The sequence below is a fragment of the Erithacus rubecula genome (assembly GCF_903797595.1).
Source record: "Erithacus rubecula genome assembly, chromosome: 10".
Taxonomy (NCBI): Eukaryota; Metazoa; Chordata; class Aves; order Passeriformes; family Muscicapidae; genus Erithacus; species Erithacus rubecula.
Window position 1 is genome coordinate 23,741,940 of NC_136662.1, and position 10,590 is coordinate 23,752,529.

At 47.0% G+C, this 10,590-nt stretch overlaps 1 protein-coding gene across 1 annotated transcript; it reads right to left on the reverse strand.

Annotated features, from left to right (window-relative positions):
- Positions 1 to 2,634: 2,634 nt before the first annotated feature.
- On the reverse strand, positions 2,635 to 10,121 carry PTGS2 (prostaglandin-endoperoxide synthase 2). Its single transcript, XM_079313612.1, has 10 exons — positions 9,968 to 10,121; positions 9,572 to 9,688; positions 9,318 to 9,461; positions 8,756 to 8,899; positions 8,187 to 8,368; positions 7,307 to 7,390; positions 6,900 to 7,146; positions 5,734 to 6,020; positions 5,429 to 5,576; positions 2,635 to 5,294 (listed from the first exon to the last, which is right to left on the reverse strand). Exons 1-10 carry the CDS (start codon positions 10,020 to 10,022, stop codon positions 4,888 to 4,890), a joined length of 1,815 nt encoding a protein of 604 aa, XP_079169738.1. The 5' UTR covers positions 10,023 to 10,121; the 3' UTR covers positions 2,635 to 4,887.
- Positions 10,122 to 10,590: the final 469 nt, after the last annotated feature.

The window sequence follows — 10,590 nt, forward strand, 5'->3', positions numbered from 1 at the left end:
CCAGTTCAGCCTGGCCTTGGATACTTCCAGGAACAGAGCATTGATCCCAAGATCCTCAGTGGGTTGGTTTAAAAGCAGATGCTTTGAATACTATTTGTCTTCTTTCCCCAGGTTTAGGGTTTCCCTACTTTTCTTTCTGTCTGATGGGGAATGCCTGCTGGATGAAAAATGAATAGCATGAGTCAAATTCAGAGTGCTCTGTACCTGTCCTCTCCCAGTGGCAAAGCAGTGAGATCTCACCAACTTTAACAGGTTCCCTCTCCCAAAGGTGCTCAGCTCTCAGCTTTCCCAGGCCATCTCTGGCTCTGCTTCCTCAAGCTTTGGCTGGATGTGAACACTGAGATTTTCAGCACAGACTCAGGATTTTCAGAAAAGAAAATTACAGAATGGAAAGTTTGGTTGGGTTTGATTTTAGTTGTGATCAGTGTCTTGCCAATATTGATGAAAGTATCTGGACTTACCCTATAAGTAAGCACAGGAGTCCCCCATTCACAGAAGTCCCCAAATTGAATCCAATTCTATAGCTCCTCAGTATGTTATTTGCAAACTGAAATCCCAGATTAAAGGAAGAGGAACACTCAGCTCTTCCCAAGGAGAGTTTTTTCCCTATGATATTCCTTTGGGATATTGCTGCATTTCTGCCTTCTGGCTCTTTTCATGCATTTTTGCAAAGGGAGTAGGATGTCTGAGTTCACCTCCTTTTCCATGTTTAGAGCACAGAGTTACAGCCTGCTCTTTTCTGTCCTATATGTACATTCCTACAACATTTAGGTGTTTTCCTTCCTGGTCTTCCAAAGATTTGCAATAAGCTTTCCAGAGCTGTTCACCTATTTCATTGGCTGTGGACAGGCAGGGAACCCATGACAGATCCATTCCCTCTCTCCAGCCAATCCACCTGTTGACTTTTCTGGATTGATGCTGAAAAACAAAGGGTGTTTTCTTGCATCCACTTGTTCCAGGAGGGTCTCCTGGAATCTGGAAAAGCAGCTGCCTTGGGAGCTCAGTGTAAAGGTCAGCTCAGCCCAGCTCAGGTGCAGAACCAACCTGGTCAGGTGCCTGCAGGGCTCCGACTCAGGGCACATAAGGAATTCCTGTGCAGTGGGCAGAGAGTGAGTGATGCTGGGGAAAGCCCTGGGCAAGGATGGGAGCTCTCATGAGCCTGGATGGACTTCCTGCCGAGCCCCCCTCCTTTATCACACTGCCTGGGCTGAAACAGGTCTCTCAACCCAGGCTGGGGAGCAAGAATTTGGCAGGGCAGGTTTCCTCTGGGGAACATTCTTGTCTTTTGTGTCATCGGGACATGCCCCTGCTCAGAGGGAAGGAGGAGCTCCTCCTCGATCAAACTATCTCAGCCATCATGCTCAAATCCATTTGGGCTGGTGCTTCCCTAATTAGGGCAGCAGTCACCCAAAGCACCTTCTCCATGGATGATCCTGCAGCCTCCTGATCACTGCCCATCACCTCCCACTGAAACCACTGCTCTTGTCTTCATTCCTGCCTTGCTCAGCTTCCCCTGGAACAGGGAAATGGCACTTCACCTGTGGGGACACTGAGCTGACTGGGAGTCAAAGGAAAAATGCCCCACATGTGGTCAGCACATGCCCCCATTCACCCACAGCCTGGAGAGGCATTGAAGTGATGCTTTTGCAAGGGTCCCCAAGACATTGCATTTTTGGGACTGAAGATGGTCACTGAAGTGATGAGGACTGAGTGGTGAGGAGAATTTAGAGGTGCTTAGGTGCCTGGAATGCAAAGGAACTGCACACCTGTGGAGATGGAAATGAGCTCTGAAGCAGAGGCAGAACTGTCACACTCTCAGGACTGGAGAGCTGTTGGGAATATTGAGCTGTGGGACACGGGGATGAGCTTGGACCAAAGAGGACTTTGAGTGGCTGGAAGGAAGGTGACTCTGGGGGAGGTACTGTGGCTCTGGGCTTGGTCTCTAGGCAGGGCTGTGAGAGGACAGGGCACCAATATTGGGATGGGGGAGTAATGGGGACAGTCAGCAGTGGGATGATGGAAGGGGACTGAGGTGGCATTTGGCCAGAGGCTGGTGCAGGTGGTGACAGGCAGTACAGTGATCTCCTGGGATGTCTCCTTCCCAGCTTCCCTCGTTTCTCACCAGAGATGAGAATGTTGGGCAGAGGCTGGGTCGCCTCAAAGATATTCACTGCAAGAGTGGGAGCATTGTCCAAGCTCCTGCTCCAGCTTGCAGGAAGCACAGCCCTGCTCTGGTCTAGTGATCACTTGCATCCCAAAGCAGTTTCCCCTTCTGGTGAATGTCAACATGAAAGGAAACAGCTCTGGGCTGTTCTGCCCTGGGAATAGGGAAGAGAGGAAGGGAAGTCAGTTACACCAAGGTGTGTTGTGCAACACCAATACTGTACTTTCCCTTTGAAGCTGACACCTCTGCTGTAGATAAGAGGAACTGGCTCCTCCAGAGATGGAACAATGAAATCCCTTTTAATTTCAGGCCAAAGGGAAAAAAAATTACTCCATCTGGGCAATTTCAGCTACAGGCATTTTGGGTTTGACACATCAGAGAGGGTAATACCCTGTAATTCTCGGAGTAATCAATTAAAGAACTGTTCCATCCTAAATACTGCTGAAGGAAAACACAAACAAAAGAGCCCATAAAGGTAATGTTTTCAATTTATTTATATAAACAATTGCAGTTTAACAACATTGTTGTCCTACAAAAATAAAGTGACAAACAATTCACAGATTTTTAAATAAATAATCTCAAACACCCACATTTATTGACATAGAGTACAAAACACAGAGTGCAGAGGAATCCTTGCTGAAGCAGCCTGTAACTTAACTCAGCTGATATGGCCTGAGGAATTCCTCTGTACCTACCCCAAAATAACTCAATCTGTCCAGACTTGCCTCCCTTCTGACTCTGCCAAACCCTGTTCCTGGGTTAATGGCAGAAAGGTGCTCTGAAGGGTGCCAGAGCTAGATCTGACGGACAATTTGCATGAGGAAAAAGTGTCCAAGCAGTGTTCACTTGTTAGCACATACAGTACTGACCACCTTTGGATACAAGGGGAGAGAAGGTTTTCCCTTCTGCATGCTTCAAACAGAGAAAGGAAAACAAATGCCCTTCTTGGTCCCACAGCAGCCACACCAAGGAGCTCTCCAGAGCAGCCACTGGTATTGATGGCTGCAGGAGAGCTTGGTTTGGCTGCTCATGGCCACAGTGACAGACTGACCCAGCACGAGGCATGGCTGCCTCTACACAAATCCATGGAAACAGAAGCCACAGACAAACTACACTGCTGCTGCCAGAGCTGGTACAATGCACAAGCCCCTACAAGTGCTTTAGAGTTCAGATGAAATAGAAAACTCAAGTCCTTTTCCACAAGTAGTCAAGGAATTTTGGGCAGGGGCACAGAACACCCGGTTGCTGCTCTATTCCAGTCTGAAGTGACATTTTCTTTTTCCCTATAGTTCCCCAGCTGCTTTTATGGGAAGATCATCTTCTACATTTCCTCTCTAGAAATTAAAAAAAGATACCCTTACATGCAAAGTCTGAAGTCCTATACAAGATCTTGTGTAACCTATGTGCCCAGATGAGACTAGATATCTTACGGCTGGATTAGGACACATATGTCTAGGAGATTTTGTGCTGGCCAGTTTTAAAGAAGCTTAAGACACTTATTTTAAATACCACTGTCTATAAGTTATAAATTATAAATAAAACATTATCCCTCCTCCCCCTCTCAATAAATAGAAGTAAAAATTGCATGTACAGTTTGTGCACACAGGCAGAGCTACCTCCTGTGTCTGGAAGTGCTACTGAATCTCTCAGTTCTCTGTGTATTTACAGAGCTGCTCAGTTTATAGCTCCCCTGTTTTTGGGAGCACAAAGCCACAGCACATCCTAACTCCAGCTATACTGTCCTTGGAGTAACAGACATTAATATTACATTATCAAGTAGACCAGAGAACTACAGCTATGAAAAGAATCCCAGTGCCTTGGGCTGTTTAAGACCTCCTCAGAGCTACAAAAATAACATTCCAATCCAAATGCAAACAGCCTTGTATTGCAGCCTAGAGTCAACTACTGCTAAGCTCACTATCTCATTCTCACCTCCTTACACAACTAATACATCTGTCACACTTTCTTCAAAAAGAAGTAGAATCCATGAAAAGTACTATTTTCTTTAAATATTTGAAATATTAAAAACATCTTTTAAAAAGTTGTAAAAAATTTACTTTAAATATTTAAAACATTAAAAAACATCTTTTAAAAAGTTGTAAAAATATTTGCTTTCACCTAAACCCAGAAGTGAATTTGCACATAAGAGACATTAAGTTATGATACAAAGTGCTCTATCTGCAGTGAGGGAGAGGTAGTATCAACAACAAATGCAATGCATTTTCTGACCTTACATAAAGAAGTGAGACTCAAGTATTTACTTTTTTTTGGTTCATTTTTGAGTGCTCTTATGAAATCCATAATCTCCTCTGGCAGTTTTCATTAAGTCACATTTTTTTCTTGTACTTTTAGGTCAATAGCTGCTTTCAAGTTGCTGAGAAAAGAAGTTGCTTTTGTAGTGTTATGTGACCTATGAAAACTGACAGACAGAATCACCACCACTCCCCTTCATCAAGTATTAAAACAATAGTAAAAAAAAAAGAAGATGGAACCTCTATCCACTTTGGAATACATAGTTCTGTTACAGAAGATTTTAAACAAGGGATTCACCACTGCCACGCTGAAACACAGAAAATCCCTTTTGTAAATGGAAGCCTTACCTCAGTAGGGAATTTAAGGCAACCCCCACAATGAAGATGCTCAAGTTGGTTTTTTTAAATACCAAGCCATAAATAAAATAAATAAACACAGTTAAATAAATAAATAGACAGCCAGCAGGGTTTCTACAGCTCGGCAGAGCGCTCTTTCAGCAGGAGCGTGGGGTTGATATCCTCCATGGCAGTTTTTGAGGTACTAACGTTAATCGTGGCCTCGGTGGGCTCGGGAGGCAGGATGTGGAAGGCAGTGAAGGGACAGCCCTTGACGTTGTTGCAGATGAGCTTCTGCAGGGAGGCCGTGTTGACGATGTCGAAGCCCACCTGGCCCCCGAAGGTGCTGGGCTTCCAGTACTCGGGGGAGCAGATGGCGTTGCCCATCAGCCCCTTCAGGGAGAAGGGTGCCCCCATCTCCACCATGGTCTCGCCAAAGATGGCCCCGGGCCGGGGCTTCTCCACCAGCAGGCCTGGGTACAGCTCCATGGCATCGATGTCCCCGTACAGCTCCTCCAGCTCCGCTGCCATCTCTTTTTCTCCTGCAAGGAGTGACAACTCTAAGTGGAAAAATCCCATTTTCTGTGCAAGGCTGTCCTGCTCGAGCCCAGTAATGACACTGCAGGACTCTGAGGGCATTTTAAAACAATTTGCTGGGAAGGATGAGCACTGTTACCTGTAAGCTCTTCAAAGGATCGGAAGGGTTTCAGCATGAAGCGTTTCCTGTACTCGTTCAAGGACTGGTACCTCATCTGCCTGCTCTGGTCAATGGAAGCCTTTGCCACTTTCTGTACTGCAGCAGGAACGTTCTTCCCACCAGCAACCTGTTCATGAAAGAGGACAAGCTGTAAGATCTCCTGATATGAGTCACAAGGAAGTTGTGCCTTTCCAGTGATTAGTTTTAAATAGCTTTAGCCCATTCCCGTGTCCCACCCCCAGCTCATGCCTGTTGGTACACCATCAACATGAGGAAGGACCTACCCTGCCAGCACTTTGCTGGGAGAAAGATTTGACCATATGGGAGAGTCCATGTTCCAGCATGATGGAGTTGTTGTAGAGGAACTGCTGGAAGGTGTACTCCTGGTCGTGGATGTGGAAGGTGTCGGGCAGCAAGGGGTGCCAGTGGTACAGGGTGTTGAACTCGGCTGCGATGCGGTTCTGGTACTGGAACCTCTGGTTGAAGAGCAGCTCAGGGTCAAACTTCAGCTTGAAGTGGTACCCACTCAGGTGCTGCACATAGTCCTCTATAACGATCTTGATTGTCTCTCCTGTTGGATAAAGGAACAGGAGAGAATGTTGCTATTCTTCAGTGGCAGGGAAAATACCATTTCTGGACTTTTCTAAAATATACTACAGCAATCAGGACAACAAACACTTTTCAGTAAAACTCTTCTAGAAAGCAATTCATGTATTCTATGTGACTGAGGGGTGGAACAGTACTTCAAACCCCAAGAGTTCTGGGCTATGGGTAGTGAGGTGTTTTCTACTGCCTGTTTTCCCCCTCCCAAAACACAATTGTTTGCACCCTCCACAGAACAGCACACCAGTATTTACACTGTGTTCATTTATACAATATCTCTAGGATAGAGGGAGGGGATAATGATGAAAGTTGATGTCTGAAAGCCAATCTAAGCTTCTGAACTACATAATACATTTGTCTTGGTTTATGGATTCAGTTGGGGCAAGGTTTTTTCCAGCTTAGAGAACATCACCATTTACATTAGATGAAATATCACTGGGCACACAATTAGACAGCAGAACTATGCAGTTACATTTTACATAACCTTCTGAACTTTAGACTTAGTCACAGCCTTTCTTTTAAAGCATACCTGACCTGACCCAACCCTAGGGGAAAAAAAGCCCCAGATCAGGGAGCCTGAGGTCATCCAGCCTCACAGGCTTTCTCTGAGAAAGGAACCTGAGCTTCCTGTCTTTTCACTGCTTTCAGTTCTGCTTCCCTCAGATAAGAGAATTGAGGGTCACTGAGTTTTCTTCAGTTCCATCTTTAGCAGAGCTGGGGGGAAGCTGCACCTCAATGCAACCTCGGCAACAGGAGCCACTCACACCCCAATTTAGGGGACAGCCTCACCCTCACTCCAGGCAGGCAGGCTGGAGCTGGGGCTGCACTCAGCAGCAGGGGCTCTCACCTATCAGTATGAGGCGGGAGGTCTGGAAGAGCTGCTCGTCGTCCCACTCGGGGTGCTGGCGCTTGAGCACGTCGCAGACGCGGTTGTGCTCGCGCAGCCAGATCGTGGCGTACATCATGAGCCCCGGCACCAGCCCGAACACCTCCTGCCCCACGGAGAACTGCAGGTGCTCGGGCACGTGGGGCGGGTACAGCATCTCTGCCTGCGTGTCCCGCACCGTCGGCGGGTACATTTCGCCATCGATCATCTGCGCGAGGGGGAACAACAGGAGCCGTGAGCTGCCGTGCTTGGGTTAAGCTCTGTCGGCTCTGACTCACACTTCAGATCACCTACACCATCCACACAGCGCCCATTTAGGAAATCTGGGCCGTTCAGTAAGAAGGTAGGAATTCTGAGCTAAGACATACCTGGTATTTTAGCTTTCCGTCCTTTCGAAGCCTCAGTTTAAGTTGTCTCTCCAGAGTCTCTCCATAAATGTGGTTCAAGTCAACCTATAAAATAGAAGCATTTGGGACATGAAGCCAACCTGCATTTTTTGCTATTTTAGGATAAGTCCCACTTCTATGGATACCAATAGGAGCTCAACCTCCTAGATATTTACCTTTTAATTATATTACCACTACCTTATAAGTATCATGCACCAATATTTAAGATGAAGCCAAATTATTTCCTGGCAACTGATGCCATCTCTGCACAAGAGGAGGTCGTTACATTGGCAGTTTAAAAGGTCTGTGTTTAAAGTGTCAGCAACTTTTTATTATGCAGACAGCTTTCTATATATACACACACAATTTATAGCTTTTGTTTGGACATAGGAGTGACACTTCTAGTGAAGAACTCTTTGTCCAAAGAATGTCTATCTTGTAGGTAAAGATCTTAAATCCAAGTCTGCTTTTGAAGCTCTTTTTAAACTAAGGCTATTAGCAGTACATAAGCAATACTGAAGTGCTGGATACAGCTCTTTGAAACTGACAGAGTCCAGAGAAGTTCTGGATATTCAGTACATCTAATACACTTTAGGTGAAAGCAGATTTTTGGGAACAATAAGAAATCACTGGGCAGGTATTTTAAACAGAACCACGTGTACAAAGCACGCAGCTCTGACCAGGGAAGAGAGGTTACCAAACACTGGAATTTGGCCTGAGGAGCAGTTACAGAAGGGGTAATCCCAGGATTGTGTGCACAGGTGTTTGTGTCCCCTGGCAACCCAGAGGATGCCATTCCAGCCATTGCAGGTGCTCAGCTGCCCCCAAAGAGCCTGAGCCATGTCCCCAGCTGTGACCGTACCCCGTGGCCGAGCGCTCTGGTGAAGGCAGGGCCCCGCTTGTGGTCAGTCTTGAAGAACTGGTGGGTGAAGTGCTGGGCAAAGAACGTGAACATCACATTGGTGCCTTGCGGGTCGGGAATAAACTTTCTCCTCAGCAAAAACTTCTCCACGATCAGCTTCGAATCCGGAAGCTCTTTTTTACCTGTGGGAGAAACAGACAGTGAGATACTCAAGACAACCCTTTATGCAATACTTAAGTTTATTCCTAACAAAAAGGCTTAAGACTTTCAGTGGAATATGATGACAGCAGCATACAAACAAGAGGAATTACCTATGGTCACTTTCTATGCTCACTTTCTTGATTTTATTGGAAATTTCTAAATTCCCTGTTTATAGCATACAACTCAATAGCAAGAACCAGAATTATATATTTTAGATCTTCAAACAATATATTCAAAACATGGTTATTCCTAAAGTCAACTACCCTGAAAAAAGGCTAGAGACAAGCAGGTCTCATAGGAACTACTACTTTTTTTTTTTTCCTCTTAGAAAAGACAAGCAATCCTTAAGTGTCTGGTTTATTCCTCACCTTTAACACCCATTGGTGTTGGGCAGTCAAGTCCTACTGGTGGAAGGCTTCTCGTGTAATAGGAAAGATTGGAATAAGCTTCCCAGCTTTTGTAATGGTAGTCACTATTGTAAGTTGGTGGGCTCTCAATCAAGTGTGATCTTGCTGAAAGACAAATAAATATTTGGTTATTTTTAACTGCACATTTTAGTCTCAAAAAGCAAATCACAGAGCCAGATCTTTTGCATATATTTGGCAGCAGCTGCAAATTCCACACGTATCAGTTACTGATGATAAGTGTGATTACAGTTACTGAATAACAGTACTGGATTCTGGCGGATCAGATCAATCTCACTATTAACATGAGCAATGGCTCAATGCCAGCAAAATGCTGGACTCTTGCAGAAAGCAGAATCAAGCTGCATTTCAGCATGTTTCCTACAAGCCCAAATCATGCAGAAGTCTTAAATTCTGGTGTTTTAACTTCAGTGCAATTTAGGCTGCTTGGTTTGTAGACAAACCAATTCAGTGCATTATTCTGGAGTAAGCTTTAAAAGGACTGGAAGAGACAATTCACACTTACACGTTAGTACATATCTCATGATAGCATCCCGCAAGAAGGGAATGTTGTTGATGATATTCCAGACTCCTTGGAAGTGGGTGAGGATGTAGTGGACAGTGTTTGGCGATGGTTTCAGCGTTACCCTCAGCCACGTGAAGAATTCCGCTGCGAGCAACAATAGGAGGGTTATTGTTAATTAGCTGACAGAGGATAACCCGCGAGGGTGGAATCGGACTCTGCGCTTCATTTCCACGGAGAGGGGCGCGGATACTCACGTGTGGTGCAGTTCTGCCCGTAGTAGCCTGTCCTGGTGCAGTCACACTCGTAGCGATCCGGCCCGGCCGTCATGCAGACGCCTCTGTTCTGGCAGGGGTTCGAGCAGCACGGGTTGGCTGTGGGAACCAGAGCTGGGGTTAGCATCCCTGCAACACACTCCCGCCTTGCCAGCACTTCACACAGCGAACCGAGTGAAAGCACCACAGCGACCATCCATCCACGGCAGCCTCCGGGATACCAGGCAGCAGCTTTTAAAAGCGCAGGAATTCCATTGTCTGCTGCCAGCAGCAATGCCCCTGAGAAGCGCAGATCATCCCTCCCGGGCCAGCGGGCCCACAGAGAGCAGAGAAAGGGCAAAAGAGCGAGAAGCAGAAAGGCAAGCGGGGCGGACTCACCGGCGCGGCCGGCGGCCAGCAGCGCGGCCAGCAGGGCCAGCGGCAGCAGCGGCATGGCGGGGCTGGGCTGGGCAGGGCTGGCTCGGCAGCTCCAAGTGCCGGCCCTTGCCGCACATCCCGTATTTATGGCATGAGGAGAGCAGCCGGCTGAGTCACTAGGCGGAAGCAATGAAGCCGGCGCGAAACAGTCGCTTGCAGCCCGCCCCGGCCCAGCCCGGCCCCGCTCGGCAGGCGTCGCCTGTGAGGGGACGGCGCGGGGAGCCCTGCACACGCCGCGGCGCGCTGAGTGACCGCTTACTGTTTATCTAATTCATTACGCAGGAGCTCGCAGGGCTGTGATCACACACGGGCACGGCGGGAAGGAAGCAATGCTGGAGGGAATCGAGTTCTATTCCGTTTTTTCCTTCAGCACTTTTCAATTCAGTCCCAACCCCCCCCCCCCCCTTCCCCCCCCCCGGAACCACCAGTTGCACTATAACAAATTTTCCCTCGTTTCTTTGAGAATACTTTATCTTTTGGTCATAGGTTAATTTTTATTAATCAGAAAGCTTTGCTGCTATTTTTAGTCCCTGTTGCGTGAGGAACAACAATGAAAGGAGGATGTCGTGATTGTGCAACCCCGC

Bases quoted from the DNA above. Each gene is read 5' to 3' on its own strand.
- PTGS2 (XM_079313612.1), bottom strand. From the start codon at position 10,022: ATGCCGCTGCTGCCGCTGGCCCTGCTGGCCGCGCTGCTGGCCGCCGGC. The intron at 9,462-9,571 runs GTGAGTATCCGC...TGTTGCTCGCAG, and splicing joins CGGGCAGAACTGCACCACAC to CGGAATTCTTCACGTGGCTG. The intron at 5,577-5,733 runs GTAGGTCCTTCC...TTTCATGAACAG, and splicing joins CCCAGCAAAGTGCTGGCAGG to GTTGCTGGTGGGAAGAACGT.